The 17,144-nt window shown below is 40.8% G+C and overlaps 1 protein-coding gene across 4 annotated transcripts in view; it reads left to right on the top strand.

Moving 5' to 3' along the window:
* Positions 1-17,144, top strand: part of ARFGEF2 (ARF guanine nucleotide exchange factor 2) — a 34,505-nt gene that overhangs the window by 2,653 nt on the left and 14,708 nt on the right. For 3 of the 4 annotated variants that reach the window (XM_074553818.1, XM_074553817.1, XM_074553821.1), the window contains exons 2-22: positions 2,936-2,966; positions 3,779-3,902; positions 4,604-4,750; positions 5,587-5,766; positions 6,180-6,417; positions 7,049-7,120; positions 7,389-7,537; positions 7,940-8,070; positions 8,590-8,824; positions 9,084-9,183; positions 9,405-9,544; positions 10,044-10,152; positions 10,668-10,869; positions 11,617-11,728; positions 12,317-12,522; positions 13,379-13,463; positions 13,555-13,726; positions 14,844-14,995; positions 15,183-15,311; positions 15,639-15,797; positions 16,887-17,034. In XM_074553818.1, coding sequence (XP_074409919.1) covers positions 2,936-2,966; positions 3,779-3,902; positions 4,604-4,750; positions 5,587-5,766; positions 6,180-6,417; positions 7,049-7,120; positions 7,389-7,537; positions 7,940-8,070; positions 8,590-8,824; positions 9,084-9,183; positions 9,405-9,544; positions 10,044-10,152; positions 10,668-10,869; positions 11,617-11,728; positions 12,317-12,522; positions 13,379-13,463; positions 13,555-13,726; positions 14,844-14,995; positions 15,183-15,311; positions 15,639-15,797; positions 16,887-17,034 — 3,021 coding nt within the window. The remainder of the gene's footprint in view (positions 1-2,935; positions 2,967-3,778; positions 3,903-4,603; positions 4,751-5,586; positions 5,767-6,179; positions 6,418-7,048; positions 7,121-7,388; positions 7,538-7,939; positions 8,071-8,589; positions 8,825-9,083; positions 9,184-9,404; positions 9,545-10,043; positions 10,153-10,667; positions 10,870-11,616; positions 11,729-12,316; positions 12,523-13,378; positions 13,464-13,554; positions 13,727-14,843; positions 14,996-15,182; positions 15,312-15,638; positions 15,798-16,886; positions 17,035-17,144) is intronic. The other variant, XM_074553819.1, reaches the window with a different exon arrangement.

Genomic DNA, 17,144 nt, shown 5'->3' with positions numbered 1-17,144 from the left:
ATCAGTTTTGGACTACAAAATACACATGACTTTGTAGAAATCAGAAGTAACATAGGTGCATAAAGGACAGAAACACAAGTGTGGAGGAAAAGGAACAAAACACTTCACAGTGATGGGTTTTTTTTGTTTTTTGCCTCTTTCCATGGCCTCCTTTGAAATACACAGTGTTAATGTTAAGTAAGCAGAGTTTGAATAGATTCCTTCATTCAGTCTCTTGCTTCATCAGTAGGTGTAACGGTTGTCTCCTGTAGTTGTAATGCCAGTAAGTCCTGGGGGACTGGGAGAAATTGAGGGTTTTAAACAGAGAAGCTGTTCTGTTCTGCTCTGCTTTAGAAAACCCTGTTTTGAAGAAAGTTTGTTTTCGACAGACCATTTTATTGTATAAAAATAGTTGCATAATGAGCATTTTCATTTACATGAAGCTCCACGTACATATGTTTCTTAATAAACGTCCTGAAATTATCCTGAAAAATTTGCAGTGGAATACTGACAGTCTGTATCCCCACAGTTCATAATTGTGCATTTGGGTCACTCCCATAAACTATTACTCCTGCCCTACCGGGGCTGTTTTTAATGACATAGTGTGCAGCCACCCCAGTTCTGCAGCCTTCTCTGATAGCCTGGGCAGCTCCACATACAGATCTTCAAGCTTTGTGAACAACAGAATTTGTTCAGTTAGCTTGTTAACAGGTTAAAATCTTTTCAGCCCTGCCTTCACTTAGGAATCTGGTTTTGTGTTTAGGAAGTCTCTGTGTATAAATGACAGATGTCCAAAGTAAGTTGTGTTTCTTTGGCCTCTTGTCCAGCGAATTCAGAGAGCGCTGGGGCAGAGAGCAGACTGCGGCTTGTCCTGGCCCTTTTCTGAAGGGCTCTGCACAGCCCTGTGTGATCCATACCTGCTGGGCTTTGCCTGGAGTCCAGGGCAGGCTGGGCTTGGGCAATGTGGTTGGCTTTACTGTCCTGCGGGAGGGAAGTTCTGGCTGCTGCTCCACATGTTTGTGTTGGCCCTGCTGCCTGCTGCTCGGACCATGGCCCGTGTCCTTGTGCCAGCACAAGCCATTTTTTGCCCAAGGGCTTGCTTGCTGCCACTGACACAAACCTGACTCTAAGGCTACAGAGCAGGCATTGAGCTGCAGGCAGACAACAGATGTCTTCTGCTTTAATGTGTAGTTTTCAATACAAGTGAACTAAACCTATCCATCTGCTAGAGAAAGGCAGCTACCCAATGTCAGCTTTATCCTGCTTTTATGGGCAGAAACTCTGGAAGAAATTGCTGCAAGGCCATTCTTGTTCCAGGTCTGTTGCCTGGGAGGAATGCTGCTGGACTTAGATGGGCAGCACAGGGGTTGAAGGTGTTTCTGACTGAAGGAGGCGCCGTGGGAGAGACAGGAAGCTCTGGTACCTAAAGCACCAAGCGAAGGGTCAGCATTGTGCTGGCGTGACCAGATGTTGACCAGTACTGGGACTGTGTTCTGTAGCTGCAGGAGGGAGCTGAGCTGTGCCCTTACTCCTGTGACTGGAGGAAAACAGGACCAGTGGCGGGCGGTTTCTGGAAGCTGGCTGTGTCTGGTTAGGGCTTGGCAAGCTGTTCTTGGCAGCAGCCTTCAATTAGGCAACTGTTTCTGTTTCACTCACTTGTGATGGTCAGACCACCAAATGAGTACTTCAGATGCGGAGGTTTTCAAACTGTTTTGGTGCAGTCGGTAGCACAACTATGCCTGCAGCTTCCTTTTGTCCTTTCATTTATTCTTTTCTGCCAGTATTATCTGTTAAAATACTGTTGTGGTGAAGATGTTTTCATATGGCTTTAGAAAAGCTTTTATTATAATAAAATTGTGGGGAACTTGGTCAGGCCTTGGTTAGATCTTTTTTGTTGCTGTTTATAGAGTACTTCTGAGAGTTAAACTGTTGTTGCTCTAATATGGGATATTATTCTTGCATTATTTTTCCAGTGCAAGATCTATGACAAGTATCAGTAAAGATGGGCATGATCATGTCTCCTTAAGACTATAGTCTTTATGAATCTTTCAATTCAACATGTTTTTTACTTTGCGAAACAACCAGTGTGGGGGGGAAATGATCTCCTTGAAAGAAAATGAAACTTAGTTGAAATTTTTGCATTAGAAAAATTTCTTCATTAAGAAAAAGCTCTGTATGCCTTAGTTCTACAGGGTGTCTGAAATACAGCATTAATTATGTTTTTGCTGACCCTGGAATCCTGCTGTACTTGGGATTGTAGCTATAGCTAAAATATGCCTTTCTCTGCCAAGACCTGGAGGCAGGACTAAGCGTTCCGAAGGTGTAAAGCTACCCAGAAGAGTCCATGTTTTAAGCAGCAGTTCCTGCATGCTATGGGAATGCGCTGTGCTAAGAGCAAGGCACATCAAAACACAATACATTGGGGCACAATTCATTGGTGGGTCACATACGTTCTCAGTAGTTCTTTGGATTACATGATGTTAAAGGTGGGGAAGGAAATTAAATCAAAAGGCCTGAATTGAAATTATGCTGAACTGAATTTCTGACTAGTCACCTGATTGGTAGGCCAGCTGGATCCTGGAATTAAAAACACACTGGTTTAAGAAGTGATGCTGTGCAAGAATTACATTTTCTGTTTGGCACAGAAAACCTTGGTAATTTCTTACCAAGAGCCTCCATTCTGTTGTCTCCTCTCCTGTTGAGGCCTAAAGAATCAGGGGATGATTGTGCTGGCTTTGGGCTGTCACAGAGCTGCAAAGTTCCTACTGACTCTGAAGCCCCCAGGCCTCAGTGCTTGCACCTTTGAATAACTGGTGAAACTGTGATCTCTGAAGCCGAGGTGTTACAGGAATGGACTAGCAAATACTGAAGTGCAAAACTGGATTTAAACATCTTAGCTTTATTACTGTGTTATTGATATTGATAACTAAGGCTTGCATTTTTTTCTCTCTTCCAGATGAAATAAAAAATGAGCTGGAAAAGCAAAGGTAAATTATTAATTACTCTAAACAGAAGGGTGTGACAAGAACAAATGGAATAATTCTGGGGAAGTGTAAGAGTGTATATACATTATAGCAGTGAGTTTGTGAATACCCAGACCCACCTTTCTGCCAAGAACACGTGGCCTGGCCTGTGTGTTTCACTTACACAATGTTTGTGGCTGTGGGTACTCAAGCCGTAACTGCCTATGAATTTCACCAGGAAAAAATTGTGAAATTTCTAAAAGGTGCCGTTTTTTTGTTTCCTTTTACTGGACTCAATAGCCTGATAGGAAGTTATGGGGATCAGTACATACCCTCTGTTTGATAGCATGTACTCTTTATTACCTAGATCAAGAAGACCAATTGAAATATTGCTGCAATAAAAGTTTTAAAAAAGTTTTCCAGCACTGTGCTATAATTGAAAAAGAGCAACTGGGTCTCCAGATGTGTTTCTGTTTGCTTAGTGTTCTGCTTATGGGCACTGTTTAATCCATTTTGATTAACATGGGTAGATATATCAGTTGTGTAGGAGTTTTCCAATATTTCAGGTAGTGGGACAGTGTTGGAGTATAGCGAGGGAAGAGTTAAGCTGAAGAAGATATGAAAAAGATCAGATAGAATATAAATAAATGTAAAATGGGTTTTGTGTGATTTTTAAAGAAAATTGATCTTTGTTTAAGAAAGTATATGGAAGAAAGCTGCAGTACATTTGTATGCTGCTGTGCATTATTTAGCTTTAAATTCAAAAAAAGGAGAAAGTGTGGTTTACTGTGATATACGTGCTTAGAAAAATTAATAATTCTTTGTATCTGACCTAGAGAAGGCACTGCTGCTCCACCAAAAGCAAATTTCATTGAAGCAGATAAATATTTCCTTCCATTTGAGCTGGCCTGCCAGTCAAAGTCTCCACGCATTGTCAGTACTTCCCTGGATTGTTTACAGGTAAGTGTTATGGATGAGCTTGGTCAGAGTGAGATGGAGAAAGCTGCAGTGACCAGATCTGGCATGCAGCTCCCGCAGCAAGGAGCGGCCCTGCCCCCGGTGACAGCAGGCAGGTCCCTGCCCCAGGGTCACACTACACAGGTCCCCACCCCGGGGTCACAGCAGGCAGGCCGTGTCCCCCAGGGTCACAGCAGGCAGGTCCCTGCCCCAGGGTCACACTGCACAGGTCCCCACCCCAGGCTCACAGCAGGCAGGCCCTGCCTGGGGTCACACTCGGCCGGGCACTGGGCACAGCGAGGAGTGTGGCTGCCCTGCTGCAGCCCCTTTGCTGGGGCTGGGGCATCCTTACAACAGGCAGTAAAGGTGCTTCATCTGTCTTGCTCTATGAGGAGTGTTACCAAGGAGTTTCTTGTGGTGCTGACGAGACAGAGGAAGTCACACTCTGGTGTTTAAATTTTTTTTCTCTGGATATGTTATGAAGAAATGGCTCAAGTTGAAAAAGCTTTTCTGTCATACTAAAATCTCTTTTGTCCACATGTATGAGCAGTCAAAGTATTTGCTGACCAGACTGTAGATAGTGTTAAATTTGTACATTAAAACTGGTTAAGTGAGGTATGCTATCTAAACACACCTTTTTATGCTGCTAAACTGTGTTTTTCTTAACAATATATGGTCATCTAAGCTGCATTCTTTCTATCTAGAAACTCATTGCATATGGGCACATCACTGGCAATGCTCCGGACAGCGGAGCGCCCGGAAAACGGCTGATTGACCGAATAGTGGAAACCATTTGCAATTGCTTTCAGGGTCCTCAAACAGATGAAGGAGTACAACTGCAGATAATTAAGGTATTTTATTCAATTCATTTTGGTGCAACATTCATTTGCTTTCTCTCTTTCATTTTGTAACTGAAAAAAAAAAAAGACAAAATATTACTGAGGGCTCATTTGCTCCATTTCTTACATTGTCCTATGTGTTGCTGCTTTCAGGGAGGCTTCCACCAGGGCAGAATGGGTGAGGAAAATGTACTTCCTGTTGGGAAAGCAGAATGTAAAGGAATATTTTAAAAATGTTTGTCCTTTCTGAGATAAACCATCTCTCAGACAAATTGGTGTTCCTCATAGAGGCTCGCTATGCGTACTTCCATCAGGCCAGGGGATTGCTTTCAGCCCTGATAGCAGGCCCTGGAACTGGGATGCAGTGCCATGGAATGCTGTTCAAGCCTGTCTGCTCCCCTGGCCATTTTGTCAGTGTATTTTCTAAACAAGGCGTAGTAATATCCGTCAGTAGTGTGTATTCTGGTTCTGAAATCATCTTGGGCTGCTGTAGCTGAGGTTGGAAGTTCATGAACCTTCTAGTAATCCAACTTGACATTAGTGTAGGCCTATTGGCGCTTGTGTGGAAATGAAGCTATGGAATTTAGTAAATGTTTTTGGAGGTGGAGTATCTCACTTGGTGGAAATTTAGTTTTGATAAGACCCTTTAAGAGCAGCTCAGGAGAGAGCAGAGATGTGGAAGTCCTTTTGAACTTTCTTTGATTTGAAGTGTTGTTGCTTGTAAAGCCTGAAAAAAAAGATACCTGTGTTTAGTAGCAAACCCAGTGAGTATTTTGGAAGACATGTATGAGGAGCATTGCTGTCTACTTGCCTAGGTTTCATTTTTACTGTGTTATGGACTTTTCTAGGCTCTTCTCACTGCAGTAACATCTCCATATATAGAAATTCATGAAGGAACAATTCTTCAAACTGTTAGAACCTGCTACAACATCTATCTAGCCAGTAAAAATCTTATTAACCAGACAACTGCCAAAGCTACCCTTACACAGATGCTAAATGTAATTTTTACACGGATGGAAAACCAAGCTGTAAGTAGCTATTACTTTTTCTCATCTCAAATGTTTAGGCTTGAAAATGACTGAAAACTTTTTTACTATTATTGTTTTTAATGAATCTGTCATTGTAGTTGCATATCTGTTGATTCATCATGTTAGAAAACCTGTCAAATTGTGCAGTGAGGCACACTGACTGAGTTGAAAATAAAAGGTGACGTGCTCTGCTGATAACAAGATTTCGCACCATAGCTTCTGCCAAATGGCATTAGATAAACAAATGATGCTTTTCAAATAAACTTGAAGTGTATGTTTTTAATCTTACTGGCCAAGTGATTGTAGTTTCACTGTTTCATGCTAAGACTTGAGTTCACAAGGGAACATCAGTCATCATAGGCAGGATTTCCCTCCGTGTATTCTGTACTTACTTTCCATATGTGCTTCCCAAGTTGCAGGAGTCCCGAGAAGCAGAGCGAACGCAGAAGCCGCAGTCCCCCGCAGTGGCGGGGCCGCGGTCCCCAAGGCCGGGGCAGCAGCAGCACAGCTCCTGGGGAGGCAGAGCTGGCACCGCCGGCACCGCGCTGGCCAACGGGGAGCCCAGCGATGGGGAGCCCGGCCCTGCGGAGCCCGGCCCTGCGGAGCCCGGCCGCGGGCAGCTGCAGCAGGCCCCCACCATGCTGGCGGCAGGTGAGCACAACGTGGGATCTGCTGCTTTCACTCACAGCCAGCTTGTTGGAAAGTGCTCTTTGAGGCGCCTTCGAGGAGCAGTGGTGGGATGACTGGCTCCCTTAGCTTTCCTCTGTAGACTACCAGAGTGTGCTGCCATCCTCAGCTTGTGTCTACACTATAACTGCTGCAGAAAGGTTCCTGTTCTCCCTAGAATTCCAGTTAAACCATGTGTACTTGATCTATAGAGGATTGTGGAATTTGACTTGAACAGGTTGACAAAAGGGAAGCAAAGAAAGAGAATTGTCATGGTATGTGGGATGTGACAGAGCTGCTCTCAGGTAATTGAAGTCCTGTGGTAAAAATGGTGCATATTATGAAGACCATATTATCAGCACATACTGCATCTTAATTAGAAATGTTTGTAACAGTTGATAAATAAAAATGGCAAAACGACTGCATTGAAAATATCAGTGGTTTGATTCAAACAGCATAACGAACATCAATGAGTATTTTTGAATGACTTCTCACAAATTATTTTCAAGGAAGGAAACTGATAAATGTTTATGCTTCTGCCTTTGTAATGTTTTTCCTTTTAGTCTTCTTCCTAAACAAAAATACTAAATTAAAAATTCTCTCTGTGTTTCATTAGAGGAAACGATTGATGGAGGAAAGGAAATGGTTCAAGGCATCTTGGAAGATGTGGTGGATTCAGCTGTGAAAGGTAGTAAAGTCTTCTAAACTAAAATAGTTGCATATATATTGATTACAGAAGCATGGAAGTAATTTTTGTGATTAAGTGTCTTGACAAGAACACCTCCTAAGGCAGCAAGCACAGGTTTTGATTGTATCACAATATTCTTTTGGTGATAGCTGAGAAACTTTCTAGTTTACCAGTGCTACTTCTCTGCCACTCGGTGGTAAAGCTTCACAAAGTTGTGGGATAGAAAACTCTTGCATGATTTTAATAATCTTTCCATTTTCCCCTTTAGTGGCTGAAGAAAAGCAGGTAGCAGAACCTGCCGAGGCTCTGCCTGCATTAGAGACTGCGGATACTCTTCTTTCTGGCTCTAGCAATGAAAATGTACAAACAAATGGGATTCCAGATGATGGGCAGTCTGTTTCCTCCGCTGATAATCTGGTAAATAATTGCACTGGATGCCAATATGCATCTACGAAAGAAGAAATGTTTTTTATTGTGACAACTAATAGAGTGGGATTTGGCAGAAGAAAGGGACAGAAACTCTAATGTATGTGTCCTACTCAGATTCAAAAAGGAAACAGCAGCTGCAATTTAAGCATATATTGAAAATACCTGTCCTAAAATTTAATATATTAGTTGTATTTTAATACAGAATGCAGAGACAAAGGGTCAGAGACAGAGACAAAGGGTCAGTCAACATGTGTGAAAAGATCCAGATCCCTTGTAGTCCTGTTTAGGTTTAGTTTAAACTGTAGCTGATTCTCAGAGGAGCTGTGGAATCTCCTAATTGCTCTGTTTCTTTGTCTCACTGAGGGTCTTGTTGTGTTTCTTATTTTCAAGGAAACAGATGTATCTGGACATCAAGCTGCTGCCAGATTTTCCCATGTTCTACAAAAGGATGCCTTCCTTGTGTTCAGGTCATTGTGCAAGCTCTCCATGAAACCACTGGGGGAAGGACCACCAGATCCCAAGTAATGTGACAGGCTTTATTATTGTGTCCTCTCCTGGTAGCTTTTAGAGACAGTTAAGTTGCTGCTGTATAGTTAAGCAGGTGTTCAAAATCCACTTGTCAGGCCCTTGGTTTAGTTAGCTTGATGAATCTAGGATTGAAATACCTTTAAATTATTAAAAATTCAGTACTTGAGATTTTTGGTTTTTGTATAATAGGCTTATTAATCTTACCAGTTGGGGTGGCCTTGACTATAGTATTTGTGAAGCTTTTGGTGGGAGAGTGGGGAAGTGCTTAAGAAGCACTGAGCTGCATTTATTAGGCTAGTCTAAGGTGTTGATATTACTGAAAAAATTTGAAATTTGGATGGTAGAAGTTCAAAATTCACTTGGCTGATTTCCACCCTCTTGCCTCCTGCATTTAAATGAATCAAAATACTGTCATTTCTTCCTGATGTAGAAGAAATGCTACAATGCAAATGTTGAATGCAAGTATATACTAAGAAAATATAGAAATACATTTAATGTTGAATTTTTTCTAGATCACATGAATTGCGTTCCAAGGTTGTGTCTCTCCAGCTGCTTCTCTCAGTGCTGCAGAATGCTGGTCTGGTTTTCAGGACACATGAAATGTTCATCAATGCAATCAAGCAATATCTTTGTGTAGCATTATCTAAAAATGGAGTCTCTTCTGTTCCTGATGTGTTTGAGCTCTCTCTTGCCATCTTCCTCACACTGCTTTCAAATTTTAAGACCCATTTAAAAATGCAGATTGAGGTGAGACTTTTATTCTATAAGTTGCATATGCTCTGGTTCTCAAAATACTGTTCTCAAATTAAAAAGACAGCTATAACTTCCATTTTAATTTTTAGTTTGGTTTGCTTACTAAACTAATACATTACTATTGTATCCAAATTCTAATATACATGAAATATTACTCTTGAAGAGAAATTACTGAACAGAAATTAATCTGTACATTTGATGTGGTTCTAATAAGTTTCAGATCATCAAGTCCTTCATCGTATTTATTTTGCAGGTGTTCTTCAAAGAGATCTTCCTGAATATTCTAGAGACTTCTTCAAGTTCCTTTGAACACAAGTGGATGGTGATTCAGACTTTAACTAGGATTTGTGCAGGTATTTTCACTGTGTAAAAGAATCACTTCTTCTGGCAGCAGATGAAAATTATTTTGAAAAGAAATGTCACATATCATGTTTAAGTATGAAAATTTGAATTTGATCCTAGAGTGCTTGGGTTAAATGTCTGTATTCATCTGCAGTGCCTGCTCCAGCTGGCTGATTCCTTTTAAAAATTTATTGCACAGAATCCTAATAATTCCATTTCCTTTTCTTTTCAGATGCCCAGTGTGTAGTGGATATTTATGTAAACTATGATTGTGATTTAAATGCTGCTAATATATTTGAACGTCTTGTAAATGATTTATCCAAAATTGCACAGGGACGAAGTGGGCATGAATTGGGAATGACACCTTTACAGGTAAGGAAAACAGCTTTGAAGATAAGGTACTATTGTTTCATAAACAGTGCTATCTTTGCATTGTTACAGATACTTCCAGAAGTTCATGTTTTCTGTAACTTACTGATGTTACTTACTTTTTATTAGTTTAATAATTTGCAATTGGATGCTGAAGCAGTGCCATTAATTACTCGGTGATTTTGCTGCCTGTTTGCACTGTGAGACCAGGCTGCTTCTGGTCTCTTTAGTTTGACTGGCAAGGGAGAGAGAGCCAAATGAGCCTTCCTCTTCCTCAGTTTAACTTCTGTCTTTCTGAAACTCATACACTAGTGGTACCGTCTGTGGGGTTTGCTTTACACAGACTTTATGCTATATCTCCACCATAACCATTTTATTTTTAACATTGCACTTTTCCAGTCCTTAGAGAGAGACTACTGTAGAGACTGTTCAGCATGGGCTCAGCATGGTTTGTTGGTTTGATTTTTCTTTTTTTATTTTATTATTCTTCTTTGTGTTTTAGGAACTAAGCCTGAGGAAAAAAGGACTTGAATGTTTGGTTTCTATTTTAAAATGTATGGTAGAATGGAGCAAAGACCTTTATGTGAACCCCAATCATCAGACTAGCTTGGGTAAGATTGCTTCTGTATGGAGAGACTGTTTTATTTAATCAGTTCATTCTTGTGTTTGTTCACTGTTTAGAAGCTATTCAGAAGTGTGAGTGCCAGGTTTGTACCTTAACAATTTGTTTACACAAGCGAGGTGTTTTACAAACAGCTGTTAGTGCTGTTGCAGTAACTGATTCTCCAAGTGTCTGTTTTGAATAACCAGGTTCTGTGGATGAGATTTAGCCAGCCCCTTGTCTCCTACATCTCATGATGTAGAGCAAGACATGTGACCAGTCTTGGAGTTACTAAGTTGACGTACTGGAATTTCTCCATAGATGCTGCTGGTTTTCTGCCTTTTGTTGGATTATTTTAGACTTCCATCAATAGAGCATCTTCATGTAGTATAGTGCAGCCTGCCAAAAAGTATACATGGTAAAATAAGAATGTTAACTTGTAGATTTCGCTTAAAAGTTAAGTTCTGTAACTAAAAGCTCTTGACTGAACAAGGATAAGTTAAGTCTCACCTTGTTTGTAAATAGGTTCATATAAACCATCTGAACAGGAAATGGCTGAAGGTAAATGCCTGGACACTGGAGGGAGACGGAGTAGTGTCAGTTCCTTGGACTCCACTGTATCATCAGGAGTCGGAAGTGTTGGTACCCAGACTGCTGTCCCAGATGATCCAGAGCAATTTGAAGTCATCAAGCAACAAAAGGAAATAATTGAACATGGGATAGAACTGTAAGCCCAGTATGACAGGAAAACAAAAGTTCACTTTAAATAAAATGTATTGTTTCTTATGGTCTCACAGTCACACCTGCAGGGACACTTATAAATTGATGTTAATGCTGAAGACTGTTGCCTGCTGTTGTGAAAAACCAGTGCTGGAGGCTGTTGTAGTTAAAAGGAGTTTCATAAAATTCTGGGTGGAGTGGAAGGGGTTTTCTTTCCTCCTTTTTTTTCTTTCTAGCTTTCCTTTCTACTGGCTCAGCTCCACAAGAGTGTGTATGTCTAGAGAGAAGTTGGTTTGAGGATCACAGTTGTCTTGCAGCTCTTATATGATTTGTTGTCCTTTATTGAAATAGAGTTGGAAGAATTAAATCATTGTGCAGCTATGCTTTACTTCTCTTTCATTTATTTGAAGGTCTGCATGTCTGTAAATACTAGAGAAAAATCTTGAACAGCAACATTTTTAACATTTCATGTAGACTGTAAAATTTTTCATGTTCAAAAAGGTGAGTTTTGGGGTTTTTCAGCAATAACTTGTAAGGTTATCAGCAACTCAGTGTACCTTATGAGGTGGAGCCTATGGTGTGATACAAGTAATAGATTTGTTGCACATTCTTTAACTTTTTTCCTAACTAGAAAGAAAAGATATGGAGCTACAGCACAGAATCTTTGATTTATGAGGACTCTGTAAAACTCAAATTTTATAGGCTGTTATATTTTTAATTGTATGTCAGTTTCCCCATGTTTTTGTCTGAATAGGTTTAATAAAAAGCCGAAGAGAGGAATACAGTATCTACAGGAGCAGGGAATGCTTGGCACTACAACAGAGGACCTGGCACAATTCTTGCACCAAGAGGAACGCCTCTGCTCTGTAAGATTACATGCAGCACATTTGTACCTTTGCCCCTGTACCTTTGGCCCTGCCCCTGGTTGCTCTGTGCCCCTGCTCCGGAGTTCATATCTTAGAGAAATGAATTTGCAAGGCTCCTCATGGACACACCTAATGCTACAGCTACCTGCTGTTTACTGAGAAGCCTGGGACAGCAAGTACTATGTTATAGTGAAGTGCTGGAGGGTTCCCCATCAATGGAATGTGCATTTTGTCTGTTCCTGGAGGCTGGAGGGAAAAAGAGCAGTGTCAGTTGCTGGCAGTCCCTTGCCAGCAAGGGAGGATCGTGTGCTGCAGTGGCAAAGCCTTCTTTGCTGCGTGTGCAGCTGGGCACAGTTCAGCTTTCCTTGGCACTGCAGTAATGCAGATCTTGCCTTTGGCAGTGAGGAGGCAGGAATATGCAGACTGAGGAGGCATATCTGGGACCCCTGTCCCTCCCTGGGCTGCTCTGCCCACGCGGCAGCGTGTCACATTTACAGAGCTGGCAGCTGTGCAGCTCTTGGCATAGAAACCCTCTTGCAGAGCTGGCACCTGGATTGCACAGTAATAACTGTCTCTTGTGTTTTTTAGACTCAAGTAGGGGAATTTCTTGGGGAAAGCAGCAAGTTTAACAAGGAAGTGATGTATGCCTATGTAGACCAGCTTGATTTCTGTGGAAAAGACTTTGTCTCTGCTCTGCGTATATTTCTGGAAGGTTTCCGTCTGCCAGGTGAAGCCCAGAAGATTGATAGATTAATGGAGAAGTTTGCTGCTAGATATATTGAATGCAACCAACGGTAATTCAAACCCTTTCTATCAGATCAGTGCCCAAAGAACATTCCGTGGCTGTGCTGTTGTGTGGCTCTTAGGGGCAGGGGACTGATTAAGCCCATACCAGGCCAGGAACTTTTGCAGGCTTGCGTGAGGAGGAGATCTTGCTGCTGATATTGGATAGGAAGGATACTGATGCTGTCATTTCTTTAAATCCCAAGTACTTGCTGAAAGGAATTACTGGGAAAGGAAAGCCCTAAGTACATTAAAATCGAACAGCTAATACAGAGACAATTTTAGACAAATGTAGATCAGTCAATGTATTAAGCAGTAGAAATGGCTAGAATTAAAAAAAATCATGACAAAAACAACTAATAGCATGTTACAGTGCTGTTGCTTGCCTGTTAGATGTGGAACAAAATGTCTATGTGCTATTTAATACCAAATAGGCAAAGCTGCTGTTGTTCCTAGTGCAATCAACACTGAAGTTTAGTCAGGCTTAATTAGTTCCCTTTCCTTAGTCCAGTTGGTGTGTCAGTGGGTTGGTTTTATATCAATCTTTATGAAACTCTGTGAGTAAAAAATAAGTCATTTAACTTTTTTAATATTATACATTACTGTTCTTTGGGTATTCGGTAGGGAATGTACTTGAAAATCTCAGTCTAGTTTTCAATATTGCAAAGATGATGCACTTCCCCACCCTTTTTATTAGTGTTTTAAACTGCTTGGGGTTTGATGCATTTCTAATGGTTAGCTTCAGGCTTTGTTGGCTCTTTGGTTGAGTCCATAGCACTTCTGGGTATTTTTCTTGCATATGGAACTAGAGCTAATGGATTGAGGAATTGGGAGTCTATAAACCTGTTTTGTTTTTTCCTCCCTCAGGCAAACACTATTTGCTAGTGCAGACACTGCCTATGTTTTGGCATACTCCATTATAATGCTGACTACAGACTTGCACAGTCCACAGGTAAAAGTTTAAAAAATCCAGACTTACAGGACTACAAAGGTCCCTGGAGCTTGCATTCAAAATCTGACATCCAACTTATTCCTTCTTACAGGTAAAAAATAAAATGACAAAGGAGCAATACATTAAAATGAATCGAGGAATCAATGACAGTAAAGACCTGCCAGAAGAGTATTTATCCACAATCTATGAAGAAATAGAAGGAAAGAAGATTGCGATGAAAGAGACAAAAGAATATGCAATTGCAACCAAGTGTAGTAAACCAAGTAAGAAGGAACTAGAAACTGGGAAACCACAGTGCTCTTGAACTGTGGCAGGAGCTAAGGGATGGCACAGTGGTGTGCAGAGTCCTTGTGAAAATGTCTTGGGGCAATACCTAAAGTACATTTGGAATGGTTGATAGAGGTATATGGAACCAAACCGGCTCAGTTACAATTTAACACTCGCTTCTGTGGTGGGAGGAGCTGTGTAGGTGCCTCTGGCACCACTGCAGAGCAGCACTAGAAACCAGATCTCTTGGGGTTTTTAAACAGGAGTGTGAGGAGTAACTCCAGAGGAAAATTACTTTGAAATTAACTTGTTTTTGTGTGCTAGACTATGAGCGAGGGCTTGATTTGGGCTGGTTTTTTGTCTTCCTCCATAGTTCAGTGGCTGGGAGGTGTCATAGTCCTTATGATAGTGTTTGAAAACCAGAGAGATTGGAGAGTTTGTCATAATCTGTAGTCACTTCTCCTTATACAGACCAAATGAGGGCTTCTTTGTGTAGCATGCAGTAGAAACCAGTATCCCTAGCTGTACCCTACTTTTACTCAGAATAGCTGGTACTAATTTAATTCAAATTTGTGAATTCTGAATCTTCAGCATAGTGGTTTTCCCAGTATTTTTATGCTGTTTGCAGGTTTTCTCAATCAAAATAGGAACAAAATTAATTTGCTTGAAAATGGAAGTTGCACCCTGTAGTATAAGGGTAAAGAAGCACTAAGTTATTCATTTATTTACCATTGTGGTGAGGACTTGTTTTGTTTTGGGGATGTGAGCTTAAGAAGACATAGGGTTTTCCATCCACTTTTACAGGCAGAATGACTTAATAGAGTATGCACCTCTAACGTGGAGCAATTATATAATAGCATGTGTTATATAGTAAAGGGCTGAATTAGTTATTTTGCACAGAATAAAGTCTTAAGTTTAGGTATGGTTTTTAGTGCTGGATTTCCTTGCTTGCATCTTGGGGCAGCCTCCTGACCTCTAAGATTTTGCAAGATTTCTGTCTTTAGATTTTATTTGCAATACCTTTATTTAACATTTTGTGATGCTCAGTGTGAAGAGAAGGAATATGCTCTTGTGAGAAAAGCAAGCAATGTCTGTGTGTGGTGTTCCCCTTAGGTGTAGCTAATGAGAAGCAGCGGAGGTTGTTGTACAACTTGGAAATGGAACAAATGGCAAAGACAGCCAAAGCCCTCATGGAGGCAGTGAGCCATGCAAAGGCACCTTTCACCAGTGCCACTCACCTGGATCACGTCAGACCCATGTTCAAAGTGAGTGTCAGGTTCTCACTGTGTCTTTGTTGTGAAGAGTTTAAAGCATGGGAAAAAAAGTGGAAAATTACTTTGAAAAGTTTGCTAATGGAACACATGGATTCTTTGGATATATTTGGCTTCAGTAACCAGTGTTTTGGGCTAAAGCTGTAAGAGACCTCTGAATTTAGTTTCTTCCTCTGTGTAGCTTGTCTGGACTCCACTGCTGGCAGCTTACAGTGTTGGCTTGCAGAACTGTGATGACCCAGAAGTTGCGTCGCTGTGTTTGGAAGGAATACGCTGTGCCATCAGAATAGCCTGTATCTTTGGAATGCAGGTTGGTGCCAGACTTAGCCTGGGACTCGCTGAGGGCCATGTGGGCTCTGGGAGGCAGGTGAAGAATTACAAACAGCTTATACATGATGAAGTGTCTCATCTGCTTCCTTGAAATGGTAAAAGGTCTTGATGTAATCAAGCATTTCTTCAACTCTGCTTTTCTTGCTGAATCTTCTATTAAGAGTGTTTACTGACTGGCATCCTACTCTTGTTCAGCTGGAAAGTGCTCTGACAGTGCCAGCTATCCATAGAAGAAAAATTTGTAGGCAAGTTGCTTTCTCTGGTTCTTTGGGGACTTGATTTTTGTGCTTGTTTCTCTCTCTTGTAGCTTGAACGAGACGCTTATGTACAGGCCCTTGCTCGTTTTTCCTTGTTGACTGCCAGTTCCAGCATTACAGAAATGAAACAGAAGAACATTGATACCATTAAGACACTCATTACAGTTGCTCACACAGATGGCAACTATCTTGGCAATTCTTGGCATGAGGTAAATCTTTATTAGTTTAAATAGTGAACATGGTGTCGTATTTTTTCATCTACTATCAGCTCTCAGAACTTGCTCAAAAATGTGAAGAAAGTGCATTATATTGTTAAGTTTGTGTGGGTTTTTTTCTAATATGTAGATAAAAATAATGCACTGCATTTTTTTTTTGAAGACCCTGTGGAAACTGTGTGACAATATTGTAATTTTTATGGCTGCATTTGATATAGGATTTAAATTATATTAAAAAATCTCATTTGGCTTCAGAAAATTTCTCATATAAACTATTGTATCCTTATTCATGGAAACAAAAATATTCTAGCTTACAGGTTCAGACTTGTCTGTGCAATGTTTGGCAACATTTACATCATAAGCACATGAAAAATTAGGGCTAAAATACTTTGGTGGATGATTAGTGAAAATGAGCTATCAGGATTATACGCATGTTCTTAATGCCTATTTTCCAGGAGCAATTTTATCAGCTCTAAATCTGTGCTGCTGCATTATATTCTCTGGCTCTAGTCATGGACTGCATGATATGAGCCAAAATGTGCTAGAGCTGACAGATGCCTCACACCTGGCTCACAGCACACTCTCCTGAGTGCTTGTGCCAGCCAGGGGATGTGGCTGTGGGAGAGGAAGAAGGAGGCAAGTGCAGCTTTGGCATTTAAACGCTCTAGGCTGGAATGTTGTTACTCAAGTGGTGATAGCTGCAATGTTTCAGTCTTTTCATCTCTAGGACAATGAAGTCTCTAGAAGATCAGCTCCAATTTGTTTATAGTCTTGAAAGTTAATGGTGTAAAAATAATGAAAAGGTATCCTTTAGTAGTTAGAGATCCAAGTTAGATTTTGGAGCACTGTTTATTTTATTCTTGTATTGGAATGATTTATGGTGGCTGATAGTATTGAATGCAATCAACTTAATTTTCAGTTTTATTAGTAATGTTTTAGCTCCATCAAAGCTCTTATAACAGCCAAAGCTGCTTGAAAGGTTGGAGAACCTAGAAAGGTCATAAATATTAAATACAAATATATGTTAAGAATAAAAAGATGGTGGTGTGCAGAAACACAATGTTAAATTTCTTTTGGTTTCAGATCTTGAAATGTATTAGCCAGCTGGAGCTGGCACAGCTCATAGGAACTGGCGTGAAAACGCGGTATTTGTCTGGCTCTGGGCGTGAGAAGGAAGGCAGCATTAAGAGTTATGCGTCTGCAGGAGAAGAGTTTATGAGCCTGGGATTCGGTAAGATTATTAATCCCAAACTTCACGAAGATGCACATACAAGTGCAGTAAGGATGTTAAAGAATCCTCAGTATTATAACATACTTGAATATATTTACTTGCTTCCAGGG

This window comes from Zonotrichia albicollis, chromosome 17 (assembly GCF_047830755.1).
Source record: "Zonotrichia albicollis isolate bZonAlb1 chromosome 17, bZonAlb1.hap1, whole genome shotgun sequence".
NCBI classification, from domain to species: domain Eukaryota; kingdom Metazoa; phylum Chordata; class Aves; order Passeriformes; family Passerellidae; genus Zonotrichia; species Zonotrichia albicollis.
The sequence above is the reverse complement of the archived record's forward strand: the minus strand, read 5'-3'. Positions and strand labels throughout refer to the sequence as shown.